General features: G+C 39.1%; 5 protein-coding genes and 1 pseudogene across 5 annotated transcripts in view; 4 read left to right on the top strand and 2 right to left on the bottom strand.

Moving 5' to 3' along the window:
• dnah6 (dynein, axonemal, heavy chain 6) overlaps positions 1 to 8,762 on the bottom strand; it is an 80,549-nt gene extending 71,787 nt beyond the window's left edge. The window contains exon 1 of the mRNA XM_088073455.1: positions 8,621 to 8,762. Within this exon, the coding sequence (XP_087929581.1) occupies positions 8,621 to 8,650 (30 nt within the window). The 5' untranslated portion in view covers positions 8,651 to 8,762. The remainder of the gene's footprint in view (positions 1 to 8,620) is intronic.
• Positions 856 to 1,631, top strand: LOC121942498 (histone H4-like). The gene has a single exon (XM_042485717.2). The coding sequence runs from the start codon at positions 949 to 951 to the stop codon at positions 1,258 to 1,260; it is 312 nt and encodes a 103-aa protein (XP_042341651.1). The 5' UTR covers positions 856 to 948; the 3' UTR covers positions 1,261 to 1,631.
• On the top strand, positions 2,527 to 3,388 carry LOC121942539 (histone H2B 1/2-like). Its single transcript, XM_042485774.2, has one exon. It carries the CDS (start codon positions 2,665 to 2,667, stop codon positions 3,037 to 3,039), a length of 375 nt encoding a protein of 124 aa, XP_042341708.1. The 5' UTR covers positions 2,527 to 2,664; the 3' UTR covers positions 3,040 to 3,388.
• On the top strand, positions 6,841 to 9,194 carry LOC121942398 (histone H1 pseudogene; annotated as a pseudogene).
• Positions 9,195 to 10,280: 1,086 nt separating this feature from the next.
• Positions 10,281 to 11,609, top strand: LOC121965986 (histone H3-like). Its single transcript, XM_042516093.2, has one exon. The coding sequence runs from the start codon at positions 10,334 to 10,336 to the stop codon at positions 10,742 to 10,744; it is 411 nt and encodes a 136-aa protein (XP_042372027.1). The 5' UTR covers positions 10,281 to 10,333; the 3' UTR covers positions 10,745 to 11,609.
• A 586-nt stretch (positions 11,610 to 12,195) lies between these two features.
• LOC121941861 (histone H3-like) lies at positions 12,196 to 13,215 on the bottom strand. The gene has a single exon (XM_088075288.1). The coding sequence runs from the start codon at positions 13,186 to 13,188 to the stop codon at positions 12,778 to 12,780; it is 411 nt and encodes a 136-aa protein (XP_087931414.1). The 5' UTR covers positions 13,189 to 13,215; the 3' UTR covers positions 12,196 to 12,777.
• Between the last annotated feature and the right edge of the window lie 293 nt (positions 13,216 to 13,508).

The following is a 13,508-nucleotide window of genomic DNA, read 5'->3' as shown; positions in this document are numbered from 1 at the left end:
TCCTTTTTATACATTTATGCAGTGTATTGTTGTGTTTCACATGTGTAAGAGCTAATATTACTCATTTGTGTGTGATCCTTCAGCTCTTATGGTGGTTTGGAGTGTGATTTGAAGAAAGTGTTTGGGCATCGTTATATGGAAAATGGTAACGGTGAAAGAAAATAAAAACCTTTTGAAACCATCACTACGCTCATCCATTGTCTGGCCTGGGGTTTGCTACGCTGAGTCTTAACCCTTTTTGAAACCTGAGCAACTTGGCTTGATTTCTTTCATAAACATGGAAAGAAGGCAAGGAGCAACTTGACAAAGATGACCCCAAATGTAATAAATTAAATTAGCAAAACAAAACAAAAACATAACAAAAAATAGGGGAGTCTGAGAGTATAAACAGTAAAATCGCAAATAAAAATAATAATTTAAAAATGCTGCATTTGTTCCCCTTACCTAATAAAGAATTATAATCCTTAGAAAAATACTTTCTTGATATTTTTCCCTAGTAATTTGATGATTTCCTGTCTCTCTTTTAAGCTAATTTTCTAATCATTTTATCACCTTTTATTTATTTTTTTCTGCAGTACGCCAAGTTGATAATTGCCTTTATCTCCATGTTTTTTGAGAAAAAAAACAAAAAAAAAAACAACCTAATTTGCTTTTGTTTAGAAAGTTTAAATGCTTTTGAGAGGCGCCTGAACGCAGGACATGAAAACTGAAGTCGATGCAGGTTTCAAAGGGTTAAGACAGGAGACAAGCTGTCTCTGATTCATGCTGTAGTTCATCAGCAGGTGGCGCTGATGCACCAAAATGTTCATTATCAAGTCAAACATCTGGAAAAACCAGCGAGGAGGAAGAACAGGCTTCCGGTGTCTTCTATCACGTCCGCAGACGACAAATAATGAACCGGGGATCCGGTGACGGTTTCATTCAGCGTTCAAAGTCTGATCTGCGAAAATGAGTGGAAGAGGTAAAGGCGGGAAAGGACTCGGCAAAGGAGGCGCGAAGCGTCACCGCAAAGTTCTCCGCGACAACATCCAGGGGATCACCAAACCGGCCATCCGCCGCCTGGCTCGCCGCGGCGGTGTGAAGCGTATCTCCGGTCTGATCTACGAGGAGACCCGCGGAGTGCTCAAGGTGTTCTTGGAGAACGTGATCCGTGATGCTGTCACCTACACCGAGCACGCGAAGAGGAAGACCGTGACCGCCATGGATGTGGTGTATGCTCTGAAGAGGCAGGGTCGCACTCTGTACGGGTTTGGATGTTAAATGGTTTTCTTCTGATAATCAAAAATCAAAGGTCCTTTTAAGGGCCGCCCACCTTTTACCTGAAAGAGCAGGCTTTCTTCCGTTGTTAAAAAGTTATGTATCTAATGTTGTGTTAAAATTGATAATGTGTATTTAGGTGCTAGAAAACTTCAGAAGGCAAAATACTAGAACATCTAATCAACAACATTGTAACATTTCACACCTGATTTAAACACATTGTAGTAAATGCATTAATACATATCCAATAATGTATGAACAAGAATCCCACTCCTTTAGCCAAAAGTGGTTTTTTTTTTTTTTCACAAGTGTGCAAGGAGTAAATGTATACTGTATTCAACTGAGTTGGCACCACACTAATATTTTGATAATGTTTCACACATTTTCTATATATTTTTTAATAAACTTTTTAATTTTTAATCACTCGTACTGTTACTTTGCTGCTCGTCCTGAACACCCAAAGCTGCTGTAACAATGCAAATGTCCCCACTGTGGGACTAGAAAAGAATATATCTTAAAAATCATTCATTTAAAAAGGTATTTTATAGAATCACTACAGTAACTTAATTTTTTTTTTTTTTTTAGCTATATATTGATGCTTACTTACTTCTTTCAGGTTACTTAAATAAGACCTGCTTTGTGAATGTTGCCACATGTTTGATGCTGATTTTGTTAGATGTAAATGAAATGTTAAATGCATTTAACTGATGGAAGTTAAAATGCATGTTAATGTGTTTTAATGACCAGACTGGAGCCACTTTAGTCCCTTTGTAAAGGAATTAAGCACTCAATGTTTGTTGTTGGTTTATGTTGATTTTTTTCACTTTTCTTTCTTCTGTGCACAAACTGTATCAACTGACTGAATCAGGTTTGGAAATACAAAAACCTGCTTAATACATGGGGAAATGGACACTAACATACATATTAATGCATATTATTTGATGATACAGTGTGAGTTTTACGAGATTGATATTATTCAGCTTCCGATCACTCTTGGTAAATTTCATGTCCACAAACCGAAGCGGTCTGACTCCAAACCAAGCCTGTTTTAAGCTTCTTTTTTGTTTGTTTTTTGCTGATCACAAGCAGTATGGCACTTTACCAGAAGATGTGGAGACCAAAAAACGTGACAGACTCACAGTATTTTAGAGGAAGTAGTCTACATTCAAAAACTATGAAATGACTTAATATGAATAGACACTAAACGCCTCGGGCATATTTCTCTCTGTGACCGTTGTTGTATGTCTCTTTGAAATTAATAAAGTTTTCCTACGGAGAAAAAAGACAACGCCTCATGAACAGCTCAGCCAATCACAGGAGGGAGGCCACACATGCTGATCTGCATGAAAGTGGTATAAATACAGCTGCTCGCATGAGTACAGTCATCGTTTGATAACAAGAGGAAACATGGTTGAACAGTCGAAAGCTGCTCCGAAGAAAGGCGCCAAGAAGGCAGTCATCAAGGCTACTGGCAAGACCGGTACCAAGAGGCGAAGGCCCAGGAAGGAAAGCTATGCCATCTACGTGTACAAGGTGCTGAAACAGGTCCACCCCGACACCGGGATCTCGTCCAAAGCCATGGGCATCATGAACTCCTTCGTGAGCGACATCTTTGAGCGCATCGCCGGTGAAGCTTCCCGGCTGGCTCACTACAACAAGCGCTCCACCATCACCTCCAGGGAGATCCAGACCGCCGTGCGCCTCCTGCTCCCCGGTGAGCTGGCCAAGCACGCTGTGTCCGAGGGCACCAAGGCCGTCACCAAGTACACCAGCTCCAAGTAAACGAGTAGACGTTTACTAATCCAAAGGCTCTTTTAAGAGCCACCCACTTCCCCTGAGAGCACTTTTTCTCAATGCTTAATTGCCTTAAATGTGTCACCTCCTTTTTTGCACAGCCAGACCTAATTTGTGACTTATGGTAACTGCATCTGTTAAAACAAATCCACATACCATCAGTGCACCATGTTATAAAAATGCAGTTTTTATATATCAACAGAAGAATTTGAAAGGTTCTGTGTTTTCCTTTGATTGTAATGAGGTAAATTAACTGTCAAAACTGTTTCTGGACATCTTATTACTATTAACTTAATTCTCTGCATATCAATTATAATAAATCTTAATAACAAACAATTGGAAATGGGTGCTTTCATATGTTTCATTTTAGGAAAGAAACACAAAGGTACAAATATAAAACATAAAAATATACTGCTACCAAATTGACACCTACATACATTAAGTGTGCTAACTGATAATAAATACAGTGTGTAAAACAATCTAAAAATGCATTTCATGACACAATATAGGTGATAATGCAAAATGTTAAATGTATATTTCCCTCAGTTCAGATTAATAATTGCAGTCAGTGTGTGAATGCAACTATGCATATTTCAGAACTGTATTCAATCGCAGTACTTTTTCTGTTACATCACAGAGGCAAATATTGTACTTTTACTCTTCTATTAGACTTTATGCATCAGATTCAGAATAATGCAAAATATCCATTGACGAAAACTATGATATAACATAGAATAAGCTATTGAGCAGCATGTAAGAAGTTGAAACCAGTTCCACCCTTTCCAGCTGCAATGTGCATCACTAATCATAATATATATATTTATAACAATATCATAACAATGAAATGTATATAATTCTGAACAGGGTCATTCTGTTATATGGGTACTTCTACTCTTGGTTAGTATATTTTGTTGCAATTAGATCTGTAGTTTAGTAAAATGCAGGACTTTTACTGGTAACAAAGCATCTCCTGTTGACACAAAACATGTATCAACTAATAAATCATTATTTATGATAACTTAAGCTACCTAGTTGTATGTAATTGTAACACCCTCCAATAGATGCAACATTAAAGTGAATACATTAATGCATCACTAGTTAGGCTATTATAAAAGTACAAATACCCTCCTCCGTATAAAAATAATAAAATATATTTTATTTTGTTATAAGCCATTCTGCAGAATAAGTACACTTACATTAATAGATGCTTTATGTATTAATTAATGCAAATACTTTCGCACTTTTAGGATACTTAATTGAGATTCCAAATGCAGGACTTATTCTGTAGGCCTACTAGTCAGTGGTGTCTTGTACTGTACTTAGGTACAATTCTCTTCCACTCTTTTACATCTTAGAGGCAAATATTTTTATCTCATTATGTTATTCATTTGTTATTGGAGAAATTCAGAATAATACAAAACATGAATCTACTAAAAATTATGATGTATTATGAATTAAGATACCCAGCAGTTTAAAAAATAGTTGACCTCCTGCAGCTGAATATGTCTTCCGTCACTGCCCCCACCCCTCCTACCAGCCCTAAGACGAAACCAGGGCACACTCTTAAAAAAATGGATTTTTACATAAAGGCTATATTTTTCATCAAGCTGCTACAGGTCTTTCTACCTGCCCAAAAGTGCTGCAGTAAACACAAATATAGTAAAATAATAACTACTTTGCAGCCATTATGAATAGCTTACTCTGAGGCCAACATACATTTACAATGTGGTGAATAGTAGTATGAATAATTTGGCAATCTGGAAACATAAGATCACTGTAATCAAAGTGTTTTAAGTGAAATATGTAGAATTTATATTATAAACGTGATGTTACTGTATCTGAGAGGCTATTATTACATCTAAGGAGAAGAGCAGTGTGACCCATTTTAGTAATTAAGGATATTACACTGGATAATTGGGTCATTTGTAGACACAGGCTTATTGTTACTTGTTTGTATATTTTGAACCTTACTGTGAGCTAGTTCTTGTATTTATTAGCTAGATTATTTTCATTGTTAAATCTGATACTATACTTTATATTAGCTATATATTGCCTGTCCATACAAGTCCTCACTGCATGATTTATATCTGCACTCCTCCAACTTTGTATTGCAACAGCTGCACAGCAATGTTTCTGAGAATAAATCTTTATCTTATCTTATAATGAATGTACTTTGATTCCCTGAGTTATTTTGCACTACTGTACTTTGTAATACAGAACACCTAGAGGTTAGAAGAAGTGTGCACACTTCACCACACATGTAGTGAACCCTATTAACTCCTTCCGAGTGGTTTTCATTATCAGCTTCAGCTGATAGAGGTCATTTTTAATACAATTTTTTGATTACAGGTCTTCATCCAGAGCTTCTTAACTTTTCAAGGAAGGCCCAAATTGAATTACACAAAGACACAAAAAAGAAAAGAAAAACAAAAATGCAGAATAAGTGTAACACTGCAGCATGGCACTCACTTAAGAAGTTATTTTTTAATACCTATACTCTGCAGTTAATTTATGAAACAGTGTTACTGTACTGAGATACATTTAAAGGGATTTCCAGTGCTTCCACTAGAAGCTGTTATTTACTGTCAATGTGTTTATGGACAGAGAAAGTAACAAAAACACAGAAAAGATTCACTAAACTTGACATTGTGACCAGTGGTAGAATAATTATTCAGATCTTTCACTTAAGTAAAATTAGAAACACTGCAGTGTAAAAATACTCTCTTACAAGTGAAAGTTCTGCATTTAAAATCTCACCTATAAGTGCAAAAGTAGTAGTATAAAATATACTTAAGTACATAAACCAAAGTATAAGCACGTATTTTACAGAATTCTATAATTTGCATTGTTAGAATTAATGATGCCTCGCTATCTTCATTAAATGTTGCAGCTGAAAGAGGTGGAGCATGGTTTCAACTACTCTATACACTGCTGGGTATTTTCATTCATAATATATAATAATATATTAATAGAAATAAAGTGGACGTACGTATAATTATCAAAGTAAAATAATTTATTTTACAAAGTGGCCCATTTCAGAGATGTAGATGTTGTGTAGTTGACTGAGAATTAGTGATGCGCTCCTGATGTAAATGTTGCAGCTGCAGGAGGTGGAGTTGGTTTCAACTACTTTATACACTGCGGGGTTAATGAACAACGTTTGATACAAACGAGTTGTAGCGACTGTGGAAAACAATGTTGCAGTGTTTTTATATCAAAAGTCGTCCTCGGAATAAAAGAGGAAATGATCACAGCAACAGTGAGCAGCTCTAGTGGGAAGCCTGGCGCTATACGCCCTGAGGTCACAAGCAGTGTGTTTGCTGCCACCAGAATAACTGTATTTATTGCAAACTGATTATCAACAGGTGGTTGTTTTTACTTTTAGTAACTGCAAAAGCATTTACGTCAGCTGGAAAACTGCTTTTGGTGGAGTTTTGACGCATTTTTAATCATTTAAGGAGACAAATAAGTCGCGAAAGCCGCTGTGCAGTGCTGGCTGCGGCGGTGAACAGGTGAGCTTTCGAGACTCCACAGACAAAATGCAGAGAGCATCAGAGCTGTTGGTGACTTTAATATGAGGAGACACATGCCTGCTATCGGCCCCTGCACTCTCAGGCGTCTGCACTTCTCCCACATTTAGTTTGGGGTGTTTTAGTAGCGAAGAGAAAACACAAGTGGAGCAGCACTGCAGGCTGCACCTCTGAGTCACAGCCGGGCTGAGTCTCCACGGTTCTCATGCTGTGTTTAAGTGCAGCCTCCTGCTGTGAACGCCTCACCACTGTACTCATCTACAGAGCAAAACTTCCAGCACACGATGGCAGAGGAAGCACCAGCACCGGCGGCAGCAGCACCCGCTGCCACTCAGGAGAAGAAACCAAAGAGGAAGGTCAAAAAGGCGAAGAGCTCTGGGTTAAGCGTGAGGGAGCTCATCATCAAGTGCGTGGCTGAATCCAATGAGCGGGGCGGTGTGTCTGTGGCCAGCATCAAGAAAAAACTGGCTGCTGGAGGATATGATGTGGAGAAGAACAACAGCCGTATCAACACCGCCATTAAGGCGCTTGTAGCGAAAGAGGTTCTGGTCCAGACCAAGGGCACCGGGGCATCCGGCTCCTTCAAGATCAACAAGAAGACGTCAGAAGTAAAGCCCAAGAAGAAGCCCGTGAAGAAACCTGCAGCTGCGAAGAAGCCCGCAGTTAAGGCAGGCAAGACATCCGTGACGCCTAAAAAACCCAAGAAGCTAGTAGCCGCCAAGAAGTCTCCAGCGAAAGCTAAAAAATCGGCACCGGCTAAGAAAAAGGCCAAGATCCAGAAGAAAGCGGGCAAGAAGACCCCAGCTGCAAAGAAACCCGCCGCGTCAAAGAAGGTTTCCAAGGCCAAAAACAAGAAGGCAGCACCCAAAAAGAAGTGAGCTGCCACTAACTCACCGAATCTGAACAAAAGGCTCTTTTAAGAGCCACCCACATCATATTCTGAGTCCATATTCCTTATTATTATTACTATTATTATTATTATTATTATTATTATTATTATTATTATGTTCTCTATAGTTTTTAGCACACATTTAAGGAAGCAGGAAATCTTTTACAGCAAAGTAAACATTAATATAAGGTGTGTAAAACACATTATGTTAAAGTGAAAATTACAAAAGTTAAAAAAAATATTATCAGGTTATTATCATAGCAGATTTGGTCTGTTGGTTTGATTTGTTTCTAAAAACACAGGTAAATACAGTGAGCAACTTAAAAAAAAAGCAAACTTGGGGAAAAAAACAGGACATGATCTGATAGTAAGCACTGGGGATATATATATATATATTCAAATGTATGTTGTTAAGAGGGTTAAAAATATATATATTTTTGCTATTTATTTGTCATTTTCCTTATTCTTCTGTCCTTCTCATAATCATCTTGTAACTTTCTATTAAGTTCTTGATAGTTTTTATTTTTTAAGTTGTCCATCACTGTCTTGCCATGTTTTTGCAAGAAATCGGGCCAATTTGCTCAGGTTTCAAAGGGTTAAAGAGGAGGAACTGTACAGTAAATAATATAAAACATACAAGAATAAAAGAAATAAAAACAGTTAATTAAAGCTGCAAGCCGCGATGAACGGGCCCTCGCACCTCTACACACGTCGGGGCACTGGCACGACTCTGAGGCGGTCATTCATTTTAGGGAAAGTCAGTTTTTGCACGTGGAGAGTTTGGACTCTTGAGTGAGCTGGTTGACATGGTGTAGTACTTCCTGTCGCCACTAGGTGGGACAGGAGGACACCGAATTTCTGCTTCATTTCGGTGTATGTCATTTCTAGACCAAACCCTGTAAATTTACTGATGATAAATAATAATAATAATAATAATAATTCCTTTGATTTCTATAGGGCCTTCACGACTGCCTGTGGCCCTAATAATAATAATAATAATAATAATAATAGTAACAATTTAATTTATGGCACACTTTTTAAGATGTACATTACAAAGGTCTTTAGGAAGGCAGCAAATTCAGTTTTTAAAAGAAAACATAAATAAAACAGTTACAAAAACAAAAAACGTTGTCTGCATTAAAGCCAGTACCGTGAGGATGTGCTTGTAGTCGTCCATCATCTGAACATTGTAGTTTGATCACAGCAGACCTCGTCAATAACACCAGCCATCTCATCATCACAGAGCCGAGGAAAGGTCCCTCTGAGAAGTTCCCAAAATGCTGTCCCAGTTTCTTAGTGTTTCCTTCTGAAGCACATACATGCACAAGCAAATAAATAAACTCTCACACACACATACACACACACACAGTAGACTATATTGTCACATAATGTACATTTGCTATTTGCTATCACTAGAATTCATGACCCTACTGTGATCCGGGCTTAAGACCTTAATGTCCTCATCATAGAAACACACCTAATTGTAATGACAAACCAGCAGTTTGGGGATATTGGTCATCAACTGTTGAGTATTGGTTGAGGAATATTTTCTTTTTAATGCACAAATGGATTTTGTCTTAATTAATTTATTTTAATTGGGGTACGTTGTTGGATCTGTGCATCAAAGACAGAGCACTGTAAAATCTGACAAGTTGATCTGACTTCAAATGATAATGGAAATCATTTGTCTTGAAAAAGAAAAGTAAATGTAACTATTAATCTTATTTTCCATTTACTTTGTTAAATTTTTTTAATTCTGGCAGTATTTTCATATTTGTTGTTGCAATTTAAAAATGACCAGCGTTCTTGTTTTGTCCAAGTATTAGCAATATCAGTTAACCAAGTAAGTCTGACTTGGAGATTTAGCCAATGAAGTTAGAGATCTGCAAGATCTGTTTTCTCAACATGTTTATAACTATACAGATATGATTGATTAGTTTTCAACTGGCTAAATAGAGATACATTACAACAATAAGTACAAAATGTCGAGACTGATTTAATCAAAATTGTCATTCATGAGTTATAATGTCTTCACAATATTAAGTAGCCTACATTTAATTAATTTAATTATGTCATTTTTAATGGGCAACAGCTTAATAAAATGAAACATTTTAAATAAACTTAACAGAAACATTAAGATCAAGCTATATTTACAGTCCATTTGGTGGATTTCTTTTTAAATGTAAAGGTTCTTGTCAGATTTTAGTGTGGGAGCATAGCTCTGTATCAGAAGTGTGTGTGGCTCGTTTCAGCTTACTTAAACTTTGTTATTTTCTCGGTGTTCTTGGGCAGCAGCACAGCCTGGACAGCGTTGGTCAATCCTGTTGTCCTCTTGTTGTTGCAGGCAGTGCATAGCAAAAGATCAGTGTCATTAGGTAACATAGCTAATAATGATATGAAATAATCACAATATACTACAAGAACTAAATCAATAGCAGTTTGATTTGATTTGCATGACACCTACTGAGGTAGGCTTTTGGGATGCAATGCAAGCTTCAACCGGTAGATTCAAATGTAGAGCGAACAGGTTACGAAACGCTTCAAATCAACGGTTTAAAAGTACTGAAACGTTTCAAAGTTTCAAATTTGCCATTTCTACCTGTCAGACCAACCTGAGGAGAGGCTGCAGAGGGCGGTCCGATTTAAATTTTGGCGCCAGGTTTGCAAAAAGACAAATGTATCCAATAAGCAGCCGACTTTTTGACAGTAGGCGGTTTTGAAAACCAGGAAGAGCCGGTTCACCAATCAAGAGCCGGAGCTTTGAAACAGTGTCATCATTTCACATCCGGTCTTACAGTTTAAGGAGAGCGCGTTTTCTTCACACCTTATTATTTGCTCTTCAGAGGAGGAAGAAGAAAAAGCCATGGCAAGAACCAAGCAGACCGCTCGTAAATCCACCGGAGGCAAAGCTCCCAGGAAGCAGCTGGCCACCAAGGCTGCCCGTAAGAGCGCCCCGGCCACCGGCGGCGTCAAGAAGCCTCACCGCTACAGGCCCGGTACCGTGGCTCTCAGAGAGATCCGCCGCTACCAGAAATCCACCGAGCTGCTCATCCGCAAGCTGCCCTTCCAGCGCCTGGTCCGTGAAATCGCTCAGGATTTCAAGACCGACCTGCGCTTCCAGAGCTCCGCTGTCATGGCTCTGCAGGAGTCCAGCGAGGCTTACCTGGTCGGACTCTTCGAGGACACCAACCTGTGCGCCATCCACGCCAAGAGGGTCACCATCATGCCCAAAGACATCCAGCTGGCCCGACGCATCCGCGGAGAGAGAGCTTAAACTGCCGGCTGATCCGCATCACACACGCACACACACACACACACACACACACACACGCACACACACGCACACAACGGCTCTTTTTAGAGCCACCAAAGTCTTCATCTAAAGGCTCTCTCCAACAATTCACAAACACGTTTCATTATCAGCGATAATATTTGGAAACAAACGCGTTCTCTCCTCCTACAGCCCAAATAATTCACATTTGCATGTCTTATATATTTTTTTAGGCCTTTTCTTTTTTTTAAAAGATGACAATAAGACCCTGCAGCCTCTCCTGAGCCCTTCTAACACTTTGAAAACTGAGCAAAATGGCATTAAATCTTTCAATAACCTTTGAGTAAAAGGCAATAAATCGCTTAAACATTTTGCAAATTAAAAAAAAAAAAGAACAGAAAAAAACGTACTAGAAAGTAGAGGGAAAATAACTAGATAAATATGAAGTCATGTGCTTGAAACTTTCTATGAGAACCTGTAAACTACGCTTAATTAAAAATATAATGGGGCATGCTGGCAAGTTGAAGTTGGCCCTCTGCATCATTTTTTAGTAATAATCCAAATGTCTTTACCCTTAATATTATTCTAAACGGCTTTAGACGCAACATTTTATAATCAGAAATTAAGAAGAAACAAAGGATGGATGACCCTCATGCACAGTGACACCAAATCAGATTTTTCCAGGTGCCTTTTGCAATTTGGAAAAAAAGAAATTATCTTTCAGGTTTCATTGTTTGATAACCAACATTATTCACCCCAAAACAATCGTGTGTGTGTGTGTGTGTGTGTGTGTGTGTGTGTGTGTGTGTGTGTGTGTGTGTGTGTGTGTGTGTGTGTGTGTGTGAGAGAGAGAGAGAGAGAGAGAGTGTGCAAACGTGTCTACTTCTCGGTTTGAAATGCTGTTGCGTGTTTTATTGCATTCTAGACACTTAACCTCAGCACCTCTAATGTGCCATTATCTTCCGCATTGAGTTTTTCTTTGTTTAAATGTAAAGATTTTTGCAATCTGTTCCATGCATTTTTATATGCTGTCCACTGGGTGTCAGTTTTTCATTTTGAAAACAGTTTCTCAGTTTTGAAAATGTAATCTCAGTGCAATTTTGCATTACTGGGGGAGCAGAGGTTCAGAAGTAAATGTCCAGAGGGCGATTAATGCGCCATGTTGTCTTCTTTAGGATAAATTAAATGTCGGCAAACGATATCTTCAACCTATCATCTGTTCATCTGCACCCCATCCATGACACCCAGAGCAAATCATATAAATGATAAAATAAAATAAAAACGGTTTCAGTTTGCAGAGGTACTTGGAAAATTAGGTTTTGAGTCACTGTAATTGAGGGAGAGTCTACATCCTGTATTTGTTATTTTCCTCTCTGTGCAAACCTTTCAAATAACAATGAGTTTATTACTCCTAGTGAGAGGTGATGCTTTTGGTTCAGCACATTTTATTTTGTTGGGATTAGCAATTAAGCTGAACACCAACATTTGATGAGTAAATTTATAGGGGGAAACATCACCTAAATAATAATTTTAGTAAAGGTCTGAAGCTATTTGGAAATTTCATAAATTTGGATTACATTGAAAGATGATGCAGAAAGTAGCCGACATTTTCAGGAAGAGTCCCACTTCACTAGCTTTCACTATATTTTAAAACATTCACAAAATTTTTATGACTCAAAAGATTTATTCAGGCCTTTTTATTTTTTCTTTTAATTCAAATGCACAGGTACTATCCTGTGCTTTGGCTTATGAAAAGAGTGTTAGAAGGGCTCAGGAGAGGCTGCAGGGTCTTATTGTCATCTTTTAAAAAAAAGAAAAGGCCTAAAAAAAATATAAGACATGCAAATGTGAATTATTTGGGCTGTAGGAGGAGAGAACGCGTTTGTTTCCAAATATTATCGCTGATAATGAAACGTGTTTGTGAATTGTTGGAGTGAGCCTTTAGATGAAGACTTTGGTGGCTCTAAAAAGAGCCGTTGTGTGCGTGTGTGCGCGTGTGTGTGTGTGCGTGTGTGTGATGCGGATCAGCCGGCAGTTTAAGCTCTCTCTCCGCGGATGCGTCGGGCCAGCTGGATGTCTTTGGGCATGATGGTGACCCTCTTGGCGTGGATGGCGCACAGGTTGGTGTCCTCGAAGAGTCCGACCAGGTAAGCCTCGCTGGACTCCTGCAGAGCCATGACAGCGGAGCTCTGGAAGCGCAGGTCGGTCTTGAAATCCTGAGCGATTTCACGGACCAGGCGCTGGAAGGGCAGCTTGCGGATGAGCAGCTCGGTGGATTTCTGGTAGCGGCGGATCTCTCTGAGAGCCACGGTACCGGGCCTGTAGCGGTGAGGCTTCTTGACGCCGCCGGTGGCCGGGGCGCTCTTACGGGCAGCCTTGGTGGCCAGCTGCTTCCTGGGAGCTTTGCCTCCGGTGGATTTACGAGCGGTCTGCTTGGTTCTTGCCATGGCTTTTTCTTCTCCCTTCTCTGAAGAGCAAATAATGAAGTGAGGAGAAAACGCGCTCTTCTTAAACTGTAAGACCGGATGTAAAAGGGTGTTGCTGCGTCAGAGCTCCGGCTCCTGATTGGAGGAGCGGCTCTTCCTCGCGCTCAGCACCGTCTAGAGGAGCGAGTCAAGTCAGCTGCTTATTTGATGAAAATAATATTCAAACTAGCCGCCAAAAGTCAGGGCGGGCCACAACCTGTCTTGATTTCTGGTAAGAGAAAATTTAAAAAAGCAGTGATAGAAATTACCCAAATATAAGCATGGAACCAATAAAAACCACA

Source organism: Plectropomus leopardus, chromosome 3, assembly GCF_026936395.1.
Source record: "Plectropomus leopardus strain MGB_pleo_1.0 chromosome 3, ASM2693639v1, whole genome shotgun sequence".
NCBI lineage: Eukaryota > Metazoa > Chordata > Actinopteri > Perciformes > Serranidae > Plectropomus > Plectropomus leopardus.
This window is presented reverse-complemented; position numbering and strand designations above follow the sequence as displayed.